This window comes from Anthonomus grandis, chromosome 11 (assembly GCF_022605725.1).
Source record: "Anthonomus grandis grandis chromosome 11, icAntGran1.3, whole genome shotgun sequence".
NCBI classification, from domain to species: Eukaryota; Metazoa; Arthropoda; class Insecta; order Coleoptera; family Curculionidae; genus Anthonomus; species Anthonomus grandis.
Window position 1 is genome coordinate 19,564,287 of NC_065556.1, and position 25,151 is coordinate 19,589,437.

The 25,151-nt window shown below is 32.2% G+C and overlaps 1 protein-coding gene across 3 annotated transcripts in view; it reads right to left on the reverse strand.

Annotated features, from left to right (window-relative positions):
* Positions 1-11,307: 11,307 nt before the first annotated feature.
* The window catches only part of LOC126742405 (GATA-binding factor C-like), a 114,998-nt gene continuing 101,154 nt past the window's right edge, over positions 11,308-25,151 (reverse strand). For all 3 annotated transcript variants that reach the window (XM_050449059.1, XM_050449060.1, XM_050449058.1), the window contains exons 7-9: positions 13,607-13,754; positions 13,297-13,514; positions 11,308-11,856 (exon numbers count right to left, since the gene is read on the reverse strand). In XM_050449059.1, the coding sequence (XP_050305016.1) occupies positions 11,830-11,856; positions 13,297-13,514; positions 13,607-13,754 (393 nt within the window). In that variant the 3' untranslated portion in view covers positions 11,308-11,829. The remainder of the gene's footprint in view (positions 11,857-13,296; positions 13,515-13,606; positions 13,755-25,151) is intronic.

A 25,151-nucleotide genomic window follows, 5' to 3' on the forward strand; every position in this document is an offset into this window, starting at 1 on the left:
TTTAGAAATACGAAGAAAAAATATTGATACATATAATATTTAGACTTAAATAAAACCAAATATTTTATTCAAAAGTTTTAAACAACATAATAATCATCCTAATGCTAAAAGAAAGCAATAAATTAGCAAAGTAGAATATTTATCTGACATGCAGTTATGACAGATATACAAATCTTCTTGACGAGTACATTCTACATGTGACCATTGGTGGCAATCAACGCATTGCACCCATTTTTCCCCTGGACGGCTATTTCTATACGATTCCAAACATACTAGACAAAAAACAGTCTTCATTGTCACTGCTGCTATCGTCCTGACTATTCTGTTGACGAGTTTTTTTGGACACCGGTGTTTTTGATGTATTTTTTGGATCACCAATTTTTTGGATCACCAATTTTTTTTTCACTTTCTTCTTTTTTATGTATTGTAGATGCAACTGGAGGTGGGGTGCTTGGTGGCTCTAACGAAACAGTTCCGCTCGTTGACGCTCTTGTAGAGTTAGAATTTACTAATTTTGGAAAAGAATCAGTGCTGCTTAAATTTTTATTCTCTTTTGAACCTACTGCCTGAATTTCTTGGAGGATATTTAACTGCAAATTTTCGGGAGCAGGTCCGTCAGTTACATATGATGGAGCAAAATCTAAAGCCGTAAAAATATCTCGATTAAACGGCCATATACCAGTGCACTGGAATCCAGCAACAATATTAGATTGTGTTAAAACCATAGAGAGACTCTGTTTAACGATGCTGGGGATGTCATAAATTGTCATCGTTTTGCCTGGGTTGTTTCTCATCCAAGAATCGCGAAGAAAGTTGAATTTACAGCTTTTTTAAATGGACCATAAATCGATCGATCCAAAGGTTGTTATGTGAACAGTGTGGGGGAAATGAGAGGACAACAATGCCGTTTTCTTTGCAAAATGTAAAAATGAAAAATGTAAAAATGTAAATGCATTTTTACATTTTTCATTTTGAGATTGATGGTTATCTATTAAAAACAAAACTTTATTTTCAATTGAACTGTTGGTATGTTTTTGAAAATGTCTTAAGTATAGCAAGAATTCATCTTTTTGCATCCATCCACTAGCATTTCCTGCTCCAATGCACCCAGGTGGACCGTCACAAACGAAATGATCCTGATGTCTTAATCTTGGAAAGATAAAGATTGATGGGATGGGATAGTATTTCCAATTGCATTTACCGCTATTGCCACTGTAACCAAAGTGCCACGTTCTCGTGATGTAAGTGCCTCTACCTGTTTGCGTCCTTTTTCTTCTACGATTTTAGCAGGTTTTTGTACCATCGTAACACCGGTTTTATCTATATTATAAATGTCCTTCACTTGGAATTTATATCTGTCTATTACTGTGGCAAGATTGTCAAAGAGAAGTTGTACATTTGTTGGGTTAAAACTGGTCGCTCTTGAAAGGCTTGTAGCCTGGGGACAACGGATTGATAGTTCAGGATTACGTTTTATAAACCCGGAAAACCAATCTTCTCCTGCCAATGAGTTTTTAGTCCATGTATTCGGCATATTCAATGAATATTTTACGGCTATTTAGTAGGCCAGTTGACGCATTTCTTTTGGCGATAGACCGTAAAGTATTTGAGATGCCTTTATTATGTATTTAACAATGGATTTTTCCTGCTCAACGTTAGATACTCGTCGTACGCACCTATATCCCATTGTTATAGTTTCAGTGGACCCTTATTCAATAGATTCTTTCTTTTTCTTAAAAAATCTGCCTAATGTAACATGATTCAGTTCAAACAAATCTGTCGCAGACCTTACGGACGCTCCATTTTCAATAACCTCCCTATACGCATTTTCGTAAACCAAGTTGGAGGTACCAAACCTCTATTTGTTTTCCTAACCCTTTCACGTGGCATTCTATAACAAAATAATAGCCCTCAGAGAGTTTGTTACAATCAGTTAATCAGTTTACACAAAAATAATACCAAAAGCCTTCTATAAATTATGTTTTAACCGTCCCCGTAAAATTATTTATATCTTGTTTCAATTGTCCCCTTCAGGTTTTTTTTGGCAAAATATTATTTTACTTTAAACTCTTTAATTAAAACTAACAAGTTTAGCCTGTTAACCTAAGCAAAAACATAAAAACATTGATTAAAAACAATAAAGTGGTGTAATTACACTTAAATTTCTTGTTTCCACACTTTTTAGATGAAACGTAAAAATTACTTTGTTGACATAAAATAAGAGAGCCGAGCGCAAACACACCCACTTTGCTCAACTGCTAGTTTCACACTGTCTACCAAAAATGTGGAATATTGTGGAATTAGTCAAACGTTGTGAGGCTGCGTACACGAGTTTTTACCCTCGCGTCTAAAAAAAATGGCGACTGTTTCAACCGTCCCCTGTTTCAATTGTCCCCGGTCTCCCCTACCACTCTTTGATAATGTATCAAATCCTTGGTATTAACCAAAATCAAACCAAAAAGGCTATTTTAAATTTTATAAGAAATTTGCAATTTTGACTGTTATTTAATAAAATAACGACGTCAAATACCTAAATAAAAAAACAAGAAATACGTAGATTTACTTTGAATATTTAATTTTTTTCAAAGGCCGTTTAAAATTTTCGCCGAAAAATTTATTTTTAATATTTGGTTAATTGCCTGCAATGATAAGTATGACTATCAAGTGCAAAGAAACAATTTGTTCATCTACCTGAATAAATAGAAAAATATTCTTGTTGCCTGCAATATTTAAATAAAGATTTTGAACTTTTTTTTAGGTAGTTGAAACTGTTTTTTGAAAAATCTCCTTCGAATATGAAACAAATGCTTGCCAATGCCTAGACTTCCTCCTTAACTTGCTAGGAACTGAAAGTACCTGATTAAAAAAACATTCAACTGCCTGGAAGAATTTATTTTATTTTACTATAAAGTCACATTCCTAAAAAACTCTATTTAAAAATTACTTTTTCTCAAAAACGAATGCAATAAAGTTTATCGAAAAACCATTTTCAATGGCTAAGCAAAATAAAGAAGAAACTTCAAGTGCCTAGAATAAATGAAATATGTTATAATCTACCTGGACTAAGCATAATACTTTTACTATTTTTCTCTAAGCAATTCAAGTCATAAGTCCTCAAAAAACCACTAACCTCTGAAAGAAACAAAACTACTTTGACTAACTAGAAAGGTAAACAAACGAGTTTATTTGAGTGAAATAAATAAAAAATGAGTCTAATTGCCTAAAAGAATAAAGAAAATATATATATATATATATATTTAAGTTATTGAAAAATTACAAAAACATTATAAAAATCTCTCTTACTAATGTAATTTAATCTTTTTGCATGTAATGCTCACGCGCCATTAAAATTTCAAAGTTCCGAATATAAGCACACAAACAAAACATTAATAATTCAACTAAAATGCTTAATTAAAGGCAGTCTGTAAAAATGCCATTTAAACGCCTATTTAATATGACAAAAAGCCAATTGGAAAATCCTGTCTCCTAAGTCGTTAAAAAAAAAGAGAGAGAAAAGTACAGGGTGGGAATTTTAAATTTTTCATTAAACGGAACCAGATAAAAATCTGTAGATGGGTCTGTCTAGTCTCCCTGTTTTCGATGCAGGATGCACTTCCATTGACCACATAAATTTTTCTATAGACATTTCCGTTTTAAGAAGAATCGAGAAGTAGGTAAAAGGAGTGAGGAATTTCATCGGCCAGGGATGTCAGATGAATATTAAACACCTTTTTAAGCTCTAGGATCGGGTTAGGGGGTCGTCATAAGAAATACGAAGAAAAATTTGCATATTTTTAATAAGTATATTAAATAGAAAAAAATCCAACCGCTTTTGCCTGCCTGGTGTTAACCAAACCAGACAGGTGAGACGTTCACATCACATGCCGGCGGAAATTTTTCAGTAATGATTCAATATTAAATTAAAGTTAAGCCGCGTTTCGGGCGAATACAATGACCCAAATGAAGACGTCAGGCCGCTATTCTAGTCGCCTTTAATTTTGTTTAAATGCGGGGCTGCGAGGCGAATTCCCAATTTATACACGAGTCGATAGTCATCCGGGTGGAAAATTTAAAATAGCCGGGACGAATTTCGTTTGGTGTTTGAGATAATCGATTGGTTTTCTTAGGTCTTAATTAGTGATTTAGAAAAAAAATTGAGAATTTTCAAGTCAGCAATAGAAAGCTGTTTTTTCTGGTCTCAGAACATATAACCTCACATATTCATTTTTCCTACGTAAGGTGAGTCTAACCTGACCTGTTAGCAAATTGCGTAAAGAAGGTGGAATTTTAATATAATTCTCGTAGAACCTTTACAAAATTTTTTACCTAGACTACTGGTATTCATAGATTAGTACTTCTTAGATAGGAAACTTCCATAGGAGCCAATAGGACACTGAACGTTGATTGAATGTGGCGCCCTCTGAATGTCGAGGAGTAGTACTAACAAGAAGTGAAAATGGGTTTATGAGGTCACAGTAGCGGGTAATTTAAAATTTGATTATGGCTCTAAATTTGAATTTATTATACCGTGGGCTCAAAATTAGTGGGAAAGGTGTTTTTTCTTCTTTCGGAAATTATAGTAGCCAGATTGAAAAATTGTTAAATCGGGCATTTTTTCGTCCTCATAATAAAGTTCTCGATTTGTCACTTTTTCTATTTGCGTGCTGTAATTTCTGCAAGGTCACAAGTAATGTTTGCAGCATGTATTACTATATTATAAAAAGAAAAGAAGAAAATTCACAAGTTACACAATTCAAATTAACAGTTGTACAGACTTGTTAAAACATTAATTAAATATAAAAATTCTACCAAATTGCATAATGTATAACTTAAAACTTTGTAAGTTTGGATTTATTGAGGATATTACAAAAATTTATAGTAAATGTGTAAAGGTCAATAAAGATTTTATAAGATCACCAAGAAATTACCGCATACTCAATACACCAGGAATGTTATGAATTGTTGTAAATATTATAAATTAAATAACGATTTACAAATTAGCGATGAAAGAGCCAATAAGTAAACATTATTGCAGCAGAAACAAAAGATAAAAAAGTCATAAATGTATTACTTTATTATAAAGAGATTATTTCTATTTCTATAATTATGTAGGTACATTTTTTTTTAATTATATAAACAACTCAAACTCAAAAATGCTCTATTGTCAATATAAACATAGAAAATGTAGACAAAGCTAATAGACTGTACATTAAAGGAATAAAAACGAAAAACTAATTTAAAATAAAATAAAATTATATAAAACTTTGAAAAATACTTAAATGCTAATCATTAAAAAAATCACCTAAACGCTTTACTACAATACTATTATATATTCTATTATATTTCTTGCTAGTAAAGCGTACCTACAGTACTGTCTAGTCTCCCTGTTTTCGTCCTTTTTCGTTTATTTTCGTCCTTGTACATAGGCTTTTTTCAGTCTTAAGTTGTCTTATTTCTAGTGAAAGTTTATTAAACAGCTTTCTACCTCCACATATGATAGAGCTACGGACAAGTTCAAAATGAGGAATGGGTAGCCTCAACAAATAATTTTGTCGCGTATTATAGTGGCTTCCTAAGTGGAGTTCCTGTTTATTTTTTTTTTAAAAACTAAGCAAACTGTTTCCAAAATAAAAATACAACACAGGCTTAAAATATTATGACTTACAAAAAGCAGGCGACATGAGTCACGAGGCTTGGCCCCACATAGATATCTAATGGCCCTTTTCTGGAGTACAACCACTGAACTAAAAAGTGAATTTGGACATGAACCCCAAAAGCAAATTCCATATCGAAGGTGCGACTCGATAATCGCGAAGTATGCAGATCTGGCAATGGAGAAATTAAGACTGGTGGCAATAACCCTTAGGGTGTAGCAGCCTGATAAGACTTTTCTACATACATTCACAATATGGTCTTCAAATTTAAGGAACCTGTCTATGGAAAGACCCAAAAACTTACTGAACGGTGGCATGGTGATGGCTTCATTATTTAAACATATATTATTTGTATTACATTTAAAATTAATGATATTTGTTTTGGAAACATTAAATGTTAAGAAATGTGCATCACACCAGTCTTTTATTTTTAACAAATCTGCACGTATATTGGCCTCCATTTGAGAAACATCAGAGTCGTGCCAGAGGATGGTGGTATCATCGGCAAACAATGTAAATTTGCCAGTTACCTGCAGTTGTGGCAGGTCGTTCACATAAATGAGAAAAAGTAAAGGACCAAGTACCGATCCTTGCGGAACACCCACATTTATATTAAGTTCCTTAGAGATACCACCATTAAATTTGACAGCCTGGACACGATTTGATAAGTAGGAACGAAACCACTCAAGGGCAGTTCCTCTGAAACCATAGAGCTCCAGTTTTGTCAGCAGCACTCTGTGACTCACGCAGTCAAATGCCTTGGACAAGTCATAGAATACCGCTGCTGCAACTTCACCAACATTCAGTCGATTGTACAGGTGCTCTAGAAAGCTAAATATAGCATCATTTGTGCTCACAGATTCACGAAAGCCAAACTGCTGAAGACTTAATAGGCCAAACCTATTTAAAAATGAGACCATCCTCACCTTAACGAGCCATTCCACTATCTTGGCTAAAGTAGGCAATAACGCTATAGGTCTAAAGTTAGGACAGTCGCGATCGCCACCCTTGTAAAGAGAAACAATCATTGCTCTTTTTAAGCACTCTGGGAAAACTCCAGACATAAATGAAAAGTTAATTGACTCGGCCAAGACTTGCAAAGCAACAAGAGGTAAAGCAGAAAATATTTTAAGAGAAAGCCCATCCCAACCTGATGAACTCTTATTCTTAATATTAACCATTAACTGTTTAAGCTCTTCTACACTTGTGGAGGCAAAAAAGAAAGATTCGGCTACTACCACATTGCTGAGATAGCTCCTGGGATCTATTTTTTGTGAGAGATTGGCTGCAAGGTTACTAGCAATATCACAGTAGAAGGAATTGAGGACATTGGAATAACCAAGACATTATTTTTGCTCCTTAGCTCATTTAAAATTTTCCAAGACTCTTTTGCTCTGTTGGAGGAATTATTTATCCTCCTTTGAAAGTAGGTCCACTTAGCCATTTTGATTGAGTTTCTGTAAATCTTGCGGTATCTGTTATAATAATTTAAAAATGTACACAATTAACATAATTAAAATATTAGATAAAATATAAAAATTCTTCCAAATTCCATAATGGATAAACTTACAACATAATTTCATGAGGAGATTTGTTGTATGAAGAGTAAAGTTTGCAAAATAAAATTTATACAGGGTGTGTCAAAAGTGACAGGTGTGACAGGTAGTAATTATTATGAATTAAATAGCTACCAATAAATCAGTAATGAAAAAGGCAATAAGTAAATATGTTAAAAGACAAATTTACAGGAGTTACCATTTTTCTATTTGCCTTTGAAAATTTTAGGCTCCAAGATTTGTATAGGATTCAAAATTGTTTATACATTGAAACTGCTAAAATTGCTTTTCTCACACGTTAGGCATCGCATTTTGAGTAACTTTTGAAATTGCAGCTGTCAAAAAGTCTATATAGAAACGAGATGAATTCTGCTCCATATTGAGCTTCACTGGGTAATGTATTTTGATATGCAATGTCTATAAATAGAATGCACATTTTGAGGTATTAAATTTTAAAATCAATGAAAAAAAATTTTTTTTTCTCCATTTTGCCATATTATAGCTATGGTAGGACCAGTTTTTAATTTTCAATGTCGAGGAGTAGAAGCTTAAAAAGCTTGTGTTCTGTTAATCGCCCAAGCTTTCAAGGCCCTGCTGGTATCTTATTGTTCTTATTGTCTGGTTTTAGGTTCACTATGTATTCTTTTTATGATTTCCAAGTAATTAAATTTTTTTTTTCTGATTTGGCAGGCTTTTCATTTTATTCCAGGCATTTGAGGACAATTACTTAAAAATAATTTTTCATGTTATCCAGGATACTAAAGTAAATACTTATGTTCTCTAGACCTTGACTAAAATCTTCGTTGCATAGTTGCCAAATAATGGAAAATTTTAAAATATATACAGAAAGGCATAAATACTTGGTTAAGAATATTTCTTGTGCGCGATGTTGTCAAATGTTAAATATCTCTAAGGAACACACATATTTTGGCTTATAAGCTAAAAATTAAAAAAATATGAATTTTGTAGGCTTTAACTTTAAAAAAAAAAAAAAAAATTGGATGGACAATAAAACTGTTAAAAAATCGAAATTTTTATTGCCAAAATGAAAAAAAAAATTTTTGGAGAACCCATATAGAAAGTATAAAGAATTTAATTTTGAAATTACTCTTTAGGATATTAACAATCGGGAATATTTTACTGTAAAGCCTCAAAATGGTGAGGTTCTTGATAACCGGGACTCCTTGAAACTTTCTTTAACTATGATCAGTAAAATCCTCAACATTCCAGTAGAAAAACATGATTTATTAAGATATTTCTTACATAAGTTCGTGTGTTATACTTCTTGTCTTCTTGGCTATCATTCATGTCTAACTAATTAGTAAATAACTTTACTCCAACGACTCAAAATGGTGAGATTCTTAATAACTAGGACTCCTTGAAGACTTCTTCTTTTGTGGTTAAGCAAATCTCTAAAATCCTGAGTACCTATGCTATACAACATCATTAATTTTCAATTAATTCGTGAATACCTTCACTCCAAAATCTCAAATTGATGAGATTCTTGATAGCTGCGATTCATAGAAGTTTTCTTTAACTGTAGTCGAGGAAGTCTTGACAAGAAAATATGAATTATGTCCTACAGGAGTGCTTGTGCAACATAATAATTATTTTCTAATTAATAAGTTAATAACTTCACTCCAAAGCTTTAAAATAATAAGATTTTTAACACTGAGAATCTTTTAAGTCGTCTATAAGCTTAATCAAGACAATCCTTAAAATTCTAGCAGTGACACATCAGTTATTCAGATTTTTCTTATAGGAGTAGTTGGGCAAATAACGCCAATAACTTTTAATTAATTAGTAAATAACTTCACTCTAAAACCTCGCTGTGATTCTTAATATTTATGATTTTTCGAAGGCTTCTTTAACTGTGATCAAGAAAATCCTTGGAATTCTGGCATTAAAATGAATCCCTAATTAATTACTGAATAACTTCTCTCAATGTCTTAAAATAGCGATATTCTTGATAATTAGATTTCTCGAACTCTTGTTTAATTGTGATCAAGGAAATCCTTAAATCCTAGCAGTAAAATATGAGTTACTAAGATTTCTCTTATAGGAGAGTCTGTGCTAACGGGCATTAATTAAAGTGAACAACTTCACTCTAAATGGTAACATTCTTAATAAGTGGAATTTCTTGACTTCTTTTTTAAATAGGATCAAAAAAATACCTAAAATCCTGACAGTAAAACATGACTTATTCAGATTATTGCTACAGGAGTGCCTGTACTATGCAATGCCAATAATTTTTACTTAATAAATGAGTAACTTCATTCTAAAATATCAAAATGATAAGATTCTTAATAACTGAGATTCTTTGACGTCTTCTTTAATTTCGATAAAGAAAATTCTTCCAATTTTGGCAGTAAAACGTCAGTTATTTAGATTTTTTTTGCAAGAGGACTTGTGCTCGACTTCGATTACTTCAGTACAAAGCTTCAAAACACTGTGATTTAGTGCACTCTTTTTTTACTTTAATCAAGGTAATTAAGATTGCTTATGCGACAGTAATCAAGGAAAGTTATTAACGTAAAAACTCACCTGTATCCGTGATATACCCGAGAAAAAAATCACATGTCTATTTCTCATGTGATCGACTTTATTGAATTTTACCACTTAAAAAACTCTAAAATAACCAAGGTTAAATAATGGAATCTTCCTTGCATAGTTGCCAATTTTCAAAATTCTTAAGAAAAAAACCAGAAAAGCAGTAAACCCGCAGAGAACCCACTGAACTGACCAACATTGATCCATCTTTATCCCTTGTATATAATGTTCATAAAATCCCTCTCTTTCTTTCGGTACCTTGCAATTGAAACCACTACATTTCCACAAATTTAATAATAGTTTTTCTAGGTTAAGTAAGTGACTTGTTTACAAAATCAGGTAATTAAATACCTAGAATTAAACCTTATTAAATACCCAAAAATCTAGCAAAACCTTAGTCACATCAAATTAGCACACAACAAACAAAAAAAAAATGAAATAAAAATTTCGTATTTCCCAGAAACCTGAACGTTTCGCGTCCATAAAAAAAAGAAGCCCTCCGACATGAATAACCACTTCGTTGAAATTCACGCGACGTACCGCGGACTCGCATTTAAGTAGAAATAAAAATAAATTATTTAAAAAAAATTACAATATTTATATTCAAATGACATGTGGCCGAACGTAGACGTAATTACGCATTGTATATTGTCTGGATTGCAAAGTTATGGCTTTTGAATTCTTTCATTTAGTCGTAATAAATCGGGAACGTGATGGTCTGATGCCTTGTGATCGTTTCGTTTGCAGACTGTTGCATGATTTACTTTTACGTGTTTAGTAGATTAAGGTGAGATTGTGACCGATATCATAAATGTGATACTCTTAAGTTCCCACATTAAATTCCATAAAATTTTTCACTCTTTTTTTTAGTTCATGTTTCTTATACCACAGAACATTATTAGAATGTTCCATTAAAATCCTGCCAAGATCTTAATAAAATTAGAGTGATAAAGGGATTTTCAAGGAGTCCTTACCAGATACAATTCCTGAATTATTATGAGCCAAAGTATGTTTTTTCTATCCAGGCAAAAACATATTTCTACCTTTCATTTTCCAATCCAAACATGAATAAAATTGCTGCCCATTTTTAAGAAAAAAATAAATAGGAGTGTGTTTAAGAATATATAGGGGAGCGTAAAGATTGATGCTGCTTATTCGACCATCATCCTAAAATAATTTTTTCTTACGCATATTATTTCGATCAAAATCATTGTCGCTTAATTTTAAAGAAGAAACAAGTAGGAGAATGTGGAAAAATATGCAGAGGAACGTATAGGTCGATGCTGCTTATTTGACCGCCATCTTTAGATTTCTTCAACATACTGACTTAAGATATTAAGGAAATACGCAGTAAATAATACGACAGTTAGTAAGATTAAATATCTTTAATATATCACACGAAGAGCATATACATACATCAATTTTATGTACACAATTTATTTCTCGAATTATTTTCTAATTAATATTACACTTTAAACGGTATCAATTTTATTACAAGTTTATTAATTAACAAAAAAAAGAAACAGTACGATTCTTCTCAGATACGTTTTTAAAAAATAAAATTTCGCCATTTTATACAACGTTAAAGACAAAAGAATTACCACTGCGGCTTATTTATTCTTCCAGTCTTTCGAAAATAAATAAATCGACAACTTAAGATTGCACATTAAATGTAATTTAAATAAACTTATCTATATACAATAATTTAGAAAAATTCCCTAGTAGAATTACACGGCTATTATTTACAAGTTCAACTTTGTACTTAATTACAAATTTTCAACCTGGTCAAAAATTCACTGTAAACACCTTAAGTTACTTCTAAAATACTGTACAAAAAAAACCATCATCGTATTTACAAAAGAAATAAATACAATTCAAATTTACATATGCGATAGATCACAGACCTTAAAGTCAAAGTTTCAAATGATAAAGCTTATAATATTGACAGTTGTCATTACTTTGACGTTTTACAACTCTCATTTGTTTATCTAATATGACTTTAATGGCATTTGTGCTAAGCTATACAGGTCGGGGTCATAGGAAACTTGCTGATCGATTACGTTTCCTTATCACGTGTACTCTGATCTCCAGCCAGCCTGAAACAAAAGAGAAATCACAGTTAGTATCATCATAGCACAGTGTAAGTGAATATTCATTTTTATTATAGCAAAAGTAAAAGAAATATTGTGGATTGAAACCAGATTTGATCTACAGTAGTTCCATTGATATCTTCCAATGTACACATGTATTTCAGCTCCTTTCTTACATAATCTGTTGCTGAAAAAAAGCAATAAAGAACTCCTTTCTTCGTGTTCAAAGGTTTTCCAGTTGAAGAATTAGAGCTTGAGGAGAAATCGACAAAAGTATGATCAGGAGAAAGCTACATGTAAGATATTAAAGCAGTACAGTAATTGGTTGAAAATGGTCATCTCCAACAAAACACATTTTTAATTCATATTGCCCCTTTCAACCGTTAATTGGATAGAAACATCGGTTACGGGAAAAAATAAGTAGGAGTGTATAAAATATACGAAGAATGTACAGGTTGATGTTGCTTATTCGACTTTTAAGGTAAAAAATAAATAGCAGGATTGCAGCTGCTTATTTGACCACCAACACATTTTCTATCTTTTATGAGAATTATTTTACTTTTACTAATCAACACATCAATCAAAGTGTCCCATCACAACTGTCCCAATCAAAGTTTCCCATTACAACATTTTTAGGGAAAAATATAAGAGTGTATTCAAAAATATGTAGTGGAACGTAAAGGTTGATGCTGCTTATTCTACCGTCATACTGAAACACATTTTTAAAATTATTTATTCATGTTATTTTACTTGTTACAATCAAAACATTAATCGAACATTAACTCATTTTAAAGAAAATATAAAATAGGTAGATGTGTGTTTAAAAATATATAGGGCAACGTGAAAGTTGATGCTATTGACCGGCATCGTAAAACACCTTCTTTTTTATTTTTTATGCATGTTATTTTACTTTTTTTAATCAAAACATAAATCAAATTGTCGCTCAATTTAAAGCACTAAAGATAAGTAGGAGTGTGTTCAAAAATATGTAGGGGAACGTAAAGGTTGATACCGCTTATTGGATCACCATTCTAACCCGCATTTTTTAGGCATGTTTTTTTACTTTTTCGAGTGAAAATATGGATCGAGTTCGCCTAATTAGATCGAGTCGCTTAATTTCAAAGAAAAATGAGCAGAAGTGTTTACGAAAATAATTAGTGGAACGTAATATTGATGCTGCTTACTCGAGCACTATCCTAAAACACAATTTTTAAGCATCTAACTGTCCTTGTTCTTAGCAAAAAGAACCAAACATTTGGGCCTGGAACAGACTCAATTGAACATAGTTAGAAAATCTAAACCACCTACAGCTAAACAACCATGGAAGAATACCACATTTCATAGAACTTATTAAACCCCCTGATTATTCACATAAAGAAATCACTATCACATCTTAGAATAATCAATTACTACTATGACTTTATTTAAATCCTTAAAGAAACTTACCATTCCATTAGACGTAAGTCCCAATCCTGCTGCACTTAAGGAACTCATATGATGATGGTAAGAAGCTGTGGGTGGAGGAGCAGGGGGTGGAGGACCGCTGACGAACCCGTGGGGGTGCGCACTGTTTTGGTACCAGTGGCTCATGGCGTGATGGGGATGAAGGGCGGCGTTGAGGTGAGGGTGGCCTCCACCCATTGAGTTAAATTGTCCAAAGCCTCCTGGAACAAGAAAATTACGATTAATCTCGAGAGTCTTGATTAAGTTGGAGATTTAATGAAAGAAAATTTTTAAAAGGTACGTTATTTAGTACCTTTGGCATCCAGAGGTTTCATCATATCTCCCATCATCCCTCCTAATGATAAACATGCAGCCCCCGATTTTTTCTTCTTACTTTTTGATGATAGCTTCCGGTTTCTCGTTTGGATCCCCTCTTTCTTCATTGTTAGGGGTCGGTTTACCTGCAACAAGAGAAATCAACATTATTTTAAATGTATAGCCTCTACAACATAATATATCTGTTCAAAGAATGCATGTATGTGTTGGTGCAACTATTGACTGTATTTATATTTATAGAGTACCAAGTTGCTTGTAAGGTGGTGTCGAATGAATAGGCATTCTTTCATGAGTTATAAAGACCAATTGAAAATTATTTACTCCGTTCGACTTGTATTAAACCGAGAAAGGAGAACTTTGAACGTTATTTTAATTCATTGGGATTCAAAAATTTTTATACGTGTTCATTTGCAGCTAAATCGCCATCAAATACCGCGAGGTCCTGAGAGGCAAGAAACGCGAATTCTGAAACGCATCGCACGAACAAAAAAACCCGGCAACATCTCGATCAGTAAATCAGTCTGAATCGCGCGAGTTTTTCCGATCACGTTTTCGACGTTCCTTGGGGTCGAATATGGGATTCCTTTAGCGAGTAACTATGTGCCTGAATTGTTTAATTATCATTTTATTGTTCTTTGTACGATTCATTGTATATAAATCACCACTGTAACTGTATCAAAAGATTTTCTTATATCCGGTAATGTACCCTCTAGGGCATAAAGGACATTATGCCACTGTCGGCGACTAAATTACAAGGACTCTCAAGGATCCCCCTATATTCTTTCCTTAAGTCTTGCCGCTTCCTCGCAAAGATTCTCCCGATAGATTAGGGACAATTACTGTATAATGTTTGTAGTACAAGTAGCAAAAGATAGGGCGTGGAATAACAGCTTTTGTTTGCCAAAATATCGCTTTACGTTTTTGTTCGGGCTTGTGATTGCGTTTGTTCGGCACGATGGCACCGCCATTGTATCCGGATTTTTAAATAAAATCGGGAAAAACTCCCATTTAAGCCAACAGGCCAATTTATCAAAACTAATGAACCATTGACGTTAAGATAGACAATTACCGTGCTACATGAAACTACCGTAAAGAGATAATCAGATATTATTCGAACTTATATAGCCGACGAAGGTACCACACCCGCATAAATCTTGAGAACCATTAAATTATACACTTGATCGTTTCGGTAGTTCCTACGGTTGACAGATAGCAAGATTTCTTATAGGCAAGCTTGGCAGGATACCTGCTACTTAATGATAATAATAAATTTTTTCTTTCGTGGTGCTGCTACCTTCGAAAATTATTGTAATGGACAAGGCTGGGTTAATTTGTAACAATCTGTCTGGGTATGACATATTAATCTTGTATTGCTGTCATAATGGTAAATTTTAAATTTAGTTGCACAATTTAAGCCAATAGTTTTCTTAGGAAATTATTGATTATTAATTAATTGTGGTTTCTTTAAGAGCAGTAAAGCATGTTTTATAGGCTCCTTTATGATTTGATTTGATTTTGGGGGAAGTTGTTCATTACTTCTAGGATCTAGGTAGAGTTTAGTGTAAATCAATATTGGGACCTTTGTTTTATAGTATCTTTAGCTCAAATATCGTAAAATCCCTGCAATACTGTCAGTCATTATACGCTGATGACACGCAAATATACAAGTCTTTTCCCATTAACTCTATTAATGCAAATTATCAATTATGATTTAAACAAATTATTAACTGTATCAAATGATCATTTACTTAAAATAAATCATAGCAAAAGCGTGGCTATATTATTTTGTCCTGCAAATTATCGCACGATTCTCATGGATACTGAGCATTAAATTAGGGGATGATTATATATCTTTTAAGGATTCTGCGAGAAACCTAGCGCTCATCTTAGATAACCGTGAGTCTCTGCTTAAAAAAAGCATTTTCAAAACTAAAATTAATTTATACACACCGTCATTCACTGACTTCTAAGACTAAAGCCTTATTATGTGAATCTTTAATACTATCAAATTTTAATTTTGAGGATTTGGTCTATGGTCCCTTTTTGGATGTCGTTGATATAAACCGTATTGAAAAAATGCAAAAATCTTGCTTACGTCTTATATATGGAATACGACGAAGACAACCTGTCTCTTATAAGCTAAAAGAATTGGGGTGGCTGAGTTCTTTGTGTTTATTTTATAAAATAATAAAATTTAAAAGTCCACCCTACTTGTATAATAAGATTAGATTTCGGACGGATGTTCATAATCTAAATATTCGACGACAATACATTTTAACAGTGCCAAATCATAAAAACAACTTTTTAAGAAGTCCTATTCATATGTGATCGCATCAACCATAAACAAATTTAAAATACATGATTTTACTGGATCTGCAGGGTGTTTTAAAAACTATATGAAACAAAACCTTCTCTCTGGTCCCTGAGAAGTAGTCTAGATTTATGATTCTTATTTTCTTTATAATTTTTTTTTAGTTCTTATTATGTATTAATTTATATTAATAGTATCTAGTATTTAAAATTTTATAGTGCTAATTGCCGTAAAGTATTATTAACTATTCTATAGTTTTAATATTTGATCAGCAGTGCCAATGAATATACCGTTATTTATAGAATTTTGTCAATTCATGGCTTCAATTGCCTTTTATTCCATGGAATTTTGATTTTGTTTTTTTTTGTATACAGTGTATTGTTATTATTATTGTAATATTGCATTATTTTTATGAAATAATAAAAGTATTATTATTATTATTATGTGCCTAAAATTTATATCAAATTTTAATCAAGGCATAAACCAAAATGCTAATTTTTAAGGCAAAAGATAAGTGGGAGTGCGTATACGATTGTTGTTGCTTATTCGAACTCAAATGGCTCAACATTCTTATATCTTTTAATTGAGTAGTATTCTTCTTTTTAGTCGAAACGTAAAACAAATTGCCAATTTTTAAGGAAAAGTAAGTAGGAGTATGTACAAAAATACGTACGTAGAGAAGCGTGCTGCTTATTCGACCGCCATCCTAAAGCACATTTTTGTATCATTCATGCGTGTAATAATAAAACCATCACGGTTTCAAAAAAAAAAAAAAGATGGGAGTATGTACAGAAATATCGTAGAACGCACAGGATTGTTTCTGTTTATTCGACCTCAAAGTCCTAATAAATCCCTGAATATTCTTAAAATGTAATTTTTCTTATGTAGTTTTAAAAAATCGAGTAAATTCTTGGACGTTTTATCGCATCATGTTTTGGTTTTTGCCTGGATCCTCCTAAATCAGATATATATGGTACCTTTAAAGACAAAAATATCTTGAGGGAACATTCCTAAAATGTTACCAAATACGCCAAAAAAAAAGAGAAACCAAATAAATTACCATGAAGAATAGACCGGATGGAAGACTTAGTTTGTCATACTAATCAACATGTTTAATTGGCTCTAACCCTACAAAATCAAGTTATTAGCTTTAATGATTAAGAAATATTATACTCGCCTTAAGTCTGTATGGTTGATTTACTATAGAATAATAATAATTCCGCGTCGTAAATAATGATTTACAGGCGCAAGCGGAGAAGCGGTAGCGTAATTATATGTATTTTAAATGATCATTTTAAGTAATTTATTTGATTTTTTTTTGTAAAATTCAATGTTAAAGCATGTAGGGATCTTCTATAAGGAATTTCATAGCGAAATCATTCTAATGATAACATTGGGTACCAGCAGTACCTTCCAATAATATGCCTTAAGCTTCTCCGTACATGTATAGTAGTAGTAACGTATATCATATAATGCTGGAAGCCCACGCCCATTTCAAACAACGTCGTTACCCGAACAACAATAACAATTTGTTACGGAAAGGCCGTAATAAGCTTCATTCTAGATCCTGAGATAGCGGCACGTCGTTTCACTTTACTACTGAAAGTGATCCCTGTGCGATTTCGTCTCGAATTAGATACATTTTTTTTATTTTGATTCTCTTTTTTTCCTTGTTTTTGTGTGATAGTTGCTGCTTATTCGACCTCAAAATTCTCAACATTCCTTTGTGGGTGTGCATAATTTTGCATTTTTCTTACCAATACATGGAGGTCATTTCTAAGTAAAAAAAAAATAGACGTCTGTACAAAAATATGTAGAGGAACGTATGTACAAGTTGATACTGCTTATTGGATCGCCGCCCTAGAGAATATTTTGAACACGCTTATATTAGCTCGAGTTGTATCTATGTACGTATGTAACGGAATCTTTGAGCTTAATTTTCCCTCATTTCTAAAAGTCTGATCAACTTGAATCTTTGCATACGTATTAAGGACCGATGACAATGAAATAATTTGATACCAGTTCTCCATTATTCTTATTAGGACTGCCAGGATTAATAAATAATAGTTTAAAAAAACTATAAACATACGCTTTTATTGCTAGTCGAACTAAAAAGTAGAAAATCAATAAAAGTTTGAAAAAACTAAAAGAACACGCTTTTATTGCTAATCGAACTGAAAAGTAGAAAATAATTTTTAATTACAAAGGGTTTTTATTACAGTAGTAGAAGGTCGGACAATCAATCATAATTAATTACCTCAAATAAAAATCATAATAAAATTTAAGTTATTAACAGAATAATTCAAATAAAAGTAAAAAGCGTGAGGGGCATTTTACTTCATTTTCATAACTCTTCACTCATATAGAGTTACCAATAGAATAATTGTCATATTTAATATATCGAACACCCCACGCTTTTTACTCTGATCTAAATTATTCTGTTAATAAATTAAATTTTATTATGATTTTTATTTGAGATAATTAATTATGATTGATTGTCCGACCTTCTACTACTGTAATAAAAACTCTTCGTAATAAAACATTATTTTTTACTTTTTAGTTCGAATTGCAATAAAAGCGTGTTCTATTAGTTTCTTAAAACTATTATTTATTATACCTCTTAAGGGTATAATAGGACTATCACACCGTTTAAATAACAAAAAATAGGTAGGGGTCTGTACAAAAATTTGATAGAATGAATACGATTGTTGCTGCTTATTCGACCTCAAATTCCGCAAGGTACTTTTAACGTTTAGAGGAGTAATTTTACTCATTTTAATGGAGCAAGAGAGAAGTGTACATGTTGATTCTGCTTATTCGACCGCCGTCCTAGAGCACATTTTTATATCTATCAAGCGTGTAATAAAATCATTACTCTGCTTTAAAAAAAAATAGGTAGGGGTGTGTACAAAAATATGTAGAGGAGCTTACATGTTGAAACTGTTTATTCGACCGGCGTTTACAAGCATCTTTTAAGCGTGTAATAATAGAACCATCACTCTGTTTCAAGACAAAAAATAGATAGGGGAGTGTACAAAAATATGGTAGAACGAATAGGATTGTTGCTACTTATTCGATTTAAATTCCTTAACGTTTTTTTATTGTAGTAAGTGTCAAGTTGTAGTGAGTAATTTTGTTCTTTTTATAAGAACATGGACCAAACTGCTCATTTTCCAAAAAAAAAAGTAGGAGTATGAACAAAAATATTTAGAGGATTAGATACATTAGACTGGGTCAAAAAATCGGCTGTTTGTTTTTTGAAAAATATATCGAAAATATTGTTCAAGGTGACAAAAAAATATCGTGAATGTTCGAGCTCCCAATATTAATATTAAGAGATGTATCACCTTAAATTTTAATTTTTTGTTTATGCTTTCATTTTTGCATCAAAACTGCCAAACTGTCGGAATAAAAAATTTATCTGTACATTTAATTTCCCTACAAAAAAACTTTCTTTAAAAATTTTCGTTAGACGAGCCTTTTCCGACTAACCAAGCTTTAAATATTGGTATATAGTAAGTTAGTTAATACGATGTTTTTTTGTCACCTTAAACAATATTTTTAATATATTTTTCAAAAAAGAAAATTGTCGATTTTTTTGTCTTAGTGTAGTATACATGTTGGTACTGCTTATTCGAACGTCGAGCTGCAGCACATATTTGTTTGTATCTTTCAAGAGTGTAATAGAATCACTCCGTTTCAAGACAAAAAATAGGTAGGGGTATGTACCAGAATATTGTAGAGCGCACACGATTGTTGGTGCTTATTCAACCTCAAATTCTTCAATGTTCTTTTAACGTTTCGGCGAGATCATCGTCCAATAGTACATTTTTGTTCTTTTTTATGCTCTCAATTATGTTTTTCTCAATAAAAACGTTAATAGAATGTCATCACTCATTTTCAGGAAAAATCATCTCAACATCTACATTTTCACCTGCTCAATTTCAAAAAAATAAGTAGGAGTGCATACAAAAATATATAGAGAAGCGCACAGGATTGTTGCTGCTTATTCGACCACACATTCACATCATCCACACATTTCGCAGAAAAAAGTGTTTAACTCTATTTTAAGCATGAAATTTGGCTCTTTCATGAATAGAACAAATAGCCTGTAAAAAATTATATCCAGGATTGTTTATGTGCTGTCCTTAAACACCCTTAAAGTGATATGTGGGGTGGCGCGAAACTTCCTGATCCGACCCGATAAAACAAAAGGCAATGGCCCGGAACTTTTCTCATCAATGCAAGAAGTGATCCCGGAAACGGCAATAGCCGGGACAAATTCAGCATTATTCCGGTCAGTTGCCGGAGAACGTCTCCGGATTGTTCCGGAGATCTTCCGGATCTGATAACTAATTCTTTTGATTTTTATAAGTGTTCATGAACATCGAGTCAGCGTTTTGTAAGCACAGCGATTTCGGGAATGTATTTTATTCTTTGGGCGGTTTTCCTTATAGGGGATTATATGGAAATTGGATTTTTATCTGGTAGAGTTCTTTGAGGCAAAAATATCCTTAACTAAACAACACTGGGACAGAAAAATTAACATTTTTAAATTGCAAGAATGCACTTGAGTAATCCAACCTACGTCAAAGTCCGACGGTCTTATACAGCGTAAAATGTATAAAATGTACGTGACACCGTATAAAAGTCGGCAACAATAAAACGGACGGTTTATGAGGAATTGCATAGGTCCACTGACCGCGACTCTTTAACATCCTGAATTTTTGATGAGCCGTACGTCTTTAACGGGGGAATGAAATTATTGCAAGTTTTAACGTAAGTTATCCTTGCGACGACATAGTTATTTCCTCAAATTCTCGGATAAGAAAGACCCTGGAAGTGAACTTAATCAAATTATGATGATATGAATGGCCAGCTAATTATCATACTAGAAGAGCTAAAACAAGCTTGTATACATACCAAGGATTACTCTTATAAACCAACTTTATAGGTTACTAGGTTACCCTTAGAAAACAAGGCATAAAACCCTGTGATGCATCTCAAACTGCACTTGTCTGATTCAATTAACTTGTAACAACGTTTTACTCATTTAGTCGGCGTTTTCAGACAAAAAAAGAGTAATTTGAGTTGTCGCGGAATGTGTGCAGAGGTGTTTCGGAATCTCAGAAGTGCAATTTAACAGACCGACAATGGCCTAACGTGAATTATGTTGTTAATAATTTAGGAGTTACATAAGTGAAATTTGATGAATCAGTTTCAGCACTAGTTCTCATTAGTTCCAAGGAATTTTATCTTATCCTCAAGCTCATTACGTCAAATTGACTACGGTTAAATTTACATGCAATATTTCAGTAGTTTCTCATCTACATACCCAAATAAGGTAGGCCACAAAATTATGAATGAAGACAATTATGAAAGAAATAAAACAGATTACTATCGAGCCAAAGATGAGCTTTAGTGGGTAGAAAAAAAATGGTGCGCCTCTATCACTGTATAAATCTTGAAATTTTGGACGACTCAATTTGTTAGGCTTGTTAGGTGCGCAGACATTTTTTACTTAACGATTTTTTGTTGGTTTATTTTGAAGACAAACCGTAGCTCGCATATTTAACTGTTTTCCATACGGTTTCTACCACACATCACTCGAAAACTCCTTTTAACATGAACAACTGTCTCTTTATTCGGATTTTTAATGCGGTCTGATAGCCACGGACAAAGCTTTATTTGCATAGACTTAAAGGATGCGAAAAATACAACTTCGCCTTCGAAGCATGTGGTTCTTCTTCTTTAATAGCTTCCCCCCGGTCTTTACGAGTTACATATTTTTTTTCTCCTTTTAATGCCCATTATTATTCATTTTAATATTATTTTTGTTTTATGGGCATCGCGGTTTTATAACCCTTGTTAATTCGTTTATGACGGATGTTGCACTAAAATTTGATGGAATTTACTTAACAGAAATAACAATGATTTTTTTTATCCTGAATGCATATTGGAAAGTTACTCGCCTCTGGTATCTAGTATTTAGTATATTTAAGCCAGCACTTTGCCCTGGAATATGAAGTTCTGAATTTTCTGGCGTAGGTAAATGTATGGAAAGCTGAATTATTGAACATTTTCATAAATTATTACTTAAAGTAGATGCAATGGTAATTGTTTATGGAGCGCTCGTGATTGCCTCTTTTCTTCAGTAAAGGCCCTTAAAATGTATAGAGAATAGTATGTCCCTCAAAAGGACTGAAAGAGAAAGAGCAACTGTAGGAGCCTAAAGAACAAATAGCTCTAATTGACTCCCAAATAGCTCTAATTAAATTTTTCAGTTCTTCTAGGCTTTTGGGTTTCTTCAATTAAATTGAAAGAAGTCGTCCATTTTTTCAAAGAGACCTAGATTCAATAATCTAAAGGGAACATGTTTTACGGTCACATTATACATACACTAATCTACTGTTAAAATTAATAAATACTTTTGAGATCGAGACTTTGTGTAGTTCCCTTTAGATTGTTTCCTCAATTAAGTTTCGTCTGCTTTAAGTTTCAATCAAAGGCCTCTAAGTAAAAAATTATTGGTTGGTTTAAATTTGCAAGGTTTTCAAAATGCCTTTAAAATTAAATTTTATTTTATTTCATTCTTTTGAGTTGCTCTAAGCTGCTCTTAGAATCTACAAGTTACAATCAAAAAGTTCTAAGTAGAATATTTTTGGTCCTATATTACAGGCTTTTGCGTCTTTCCCAATTGCTCTCAGAATCTCTAAAATTCATTCAAGATCCTTAAAGTAAAGAATTTTTGGACTTATTGCAGAAATTTGGGAGATTTTCAAATTGGTCTAAGAATCTCTAAGCAATGTAAAAAAAATTTACTTATTCTAGTAATTTTGGGTTTTCTCAAATAGCTTTAAATTTCTCTAGGAAATTTCTAAATGCCTTTAAAATTAATTTTTACATTATTCCAGGCAATTGGGTTTCTCCGAACTATCCTTAGAATCGCCAAGTTACATACAAGAGCCTCTAAATAGAATAATTTCAGGCTTTTTAAGTCTTTCCGAATTACTGTAGGATTATCTAAATTCTATCCAAAGGCACTTAAGTAAATAATTTATTTGCACTTATTTCAGGAATTTAAGAGGTTTTTAAATTGCACTAAAGTACTCGAAATTATACTCAAATCACCCTAAGGGATGGACATTTTTACTTTATTCTATGCTTTTAAGTTTTTCCAATTTGCTCTAAGATATACCAAATAATTTACATCTTATTCCAGGAATCTTGAAAGTTCTCAAGTTGCTCTAAATTTCTCGATAAAATGCCTTTAAAATTAATTTTTATATTATTTCAGGCAATTGAAAACTGCTCTTAAAATTACCAAGTTACATTCAATAGCCACTAAGTAAACTACGTTTACCTTATTCCGGGCTTTAGAATCTTTCCAAATTGCTATAAGATTCTCTAATACTCTATCCAAGAACCTCTAGAGAGAGCTTTAGATGCTTTCAACTTGCTCTTAATTTCTACAAACTATACCCAAATGCCTCTAAGTGATATATAAGTTTTATTCTATGCTTTTGGGAGCTCTCAATATACTTTAAATTTATCTACATTACTCCGAAATGCCTATAAAATCAATTTTTATTTTATTCTAGGATTTTGGCTCCCTCCAAACTGTTTTAAGGATCTTTAAGATAAACCCTAAAGCCTATAAGTAAAACATTTTTAGTTTATAGTCAGTCCCAGTTACTCGAGTATTTCTGAATTAAGGCCAAATGCTTCTAAGTGAAATACATTTTTATTTTCTTTTAGAGTTTTAGACTTCTTGAGTTTTTCGCCTTTAACATTAATGTTTGTTTTATTTCATTTTTATGGGTTGCTCTTAACTGCTCTTGGAATCTACAAATTACATTTAAAAGGTTCTAAGTAAAATATTTTTGGTCCTATTCGAGGCTTTTGGGTCTTTTCCAATTGCTCTCAGAATCTCTAAAATTCATTCAAAATCCTTTAAGTCAAGAATTTTTGGACTCTAAGTAATGCAAAAAAAAGGAATTATTTCAGTGATTTCTCAAATAGCTTTAAATTTTTCTAGAAAATTTCTAAATACCTTTAATATTAATATTTATATTATTCCAGGCAATTGGGTTTCTCCAAACTATCCTTAGAATTGCCAAGTTACATACAAGAGGCTCTAAGAGGCTCTAATAATTTCGGGCTTTTTGAGTCTTTCCGAATTGCTGTAGGATTCTCTAAATTCTATCCAAAGACCTTTAAGTAAATAATTTATTTGCACTTATTTCAGGAATTTAAGAGGTTTTCAAATTGCACTAAAGTTCTCGAAATTGTGATGGATATTTTTATTTTATTCTATGCTCTTGGGTTTTTCCAAATTTCTCTAAGATATACCAAAGAACTTACATGTTATTCCAGGAATCTTGAAAGTTCTCAAGTTGCTCTAAATTTCTCTAGAAAATGCCTTTAAAATTAATTTTTATATTATTTCAGGTAATTAAAAACTGCTCTTAAAATTACCAAGTTACACCCAAAAGCCTTTAAGTAAACTACGTTTACCTTATTCCGGGCGTTTGGATCTTTTCGAATTGCAGTGAGATTCTCTAAATTCCATCCAAGAACCTCTACAAAGAGACTTTAGAGGCTTTCAACTTGCTCTAAATTTCTCCAAATCATACCCAAATACCTCCAGGTAATATAAGTTTTTATTTTATTCTATGCTCTTGGGAGTTCTCAAATTACTCTAAGTTTATCTACATTACCTCTTAATGCTTACAAAATCAATTTTTATTTTATTCCAGGCTTTTGGGTGTTTCCCAATTGCTCTCAGAATCTCTAAAATTCATTTAAGATGCTTTAAGTAAAGAATTTTTTGACTTATTGCAGGAATTTGGGAAGTTTTCCAATTGTTATAAGAATCTCTAAGTAATGCAAAAAAACTGACTTATTCCAGTAATTTTAGAATTTCTCAAATAATTATAAATTTTATATGATTCCAGGCAATTGGGTTTATCCAAACTATCCTTAGATTTGTCAAGTTACAAACAAAAGCCTCTAAGTAGAATAATTTCGGGCTTTTTGAGTCTTTCCGAATTGCTGTAGGATTCTTTAAATTCTATTCAAAGGCCTTTAAGCAAATAATTTATTTGGATTTATTTCAGGAATTTAAGAGGTTTTCAGATTGCATTAAAGTTCTCGAAATTATACTCAAATAACTCTAAGTGATGAACACTTTTACTTTATTCTGTGCTTT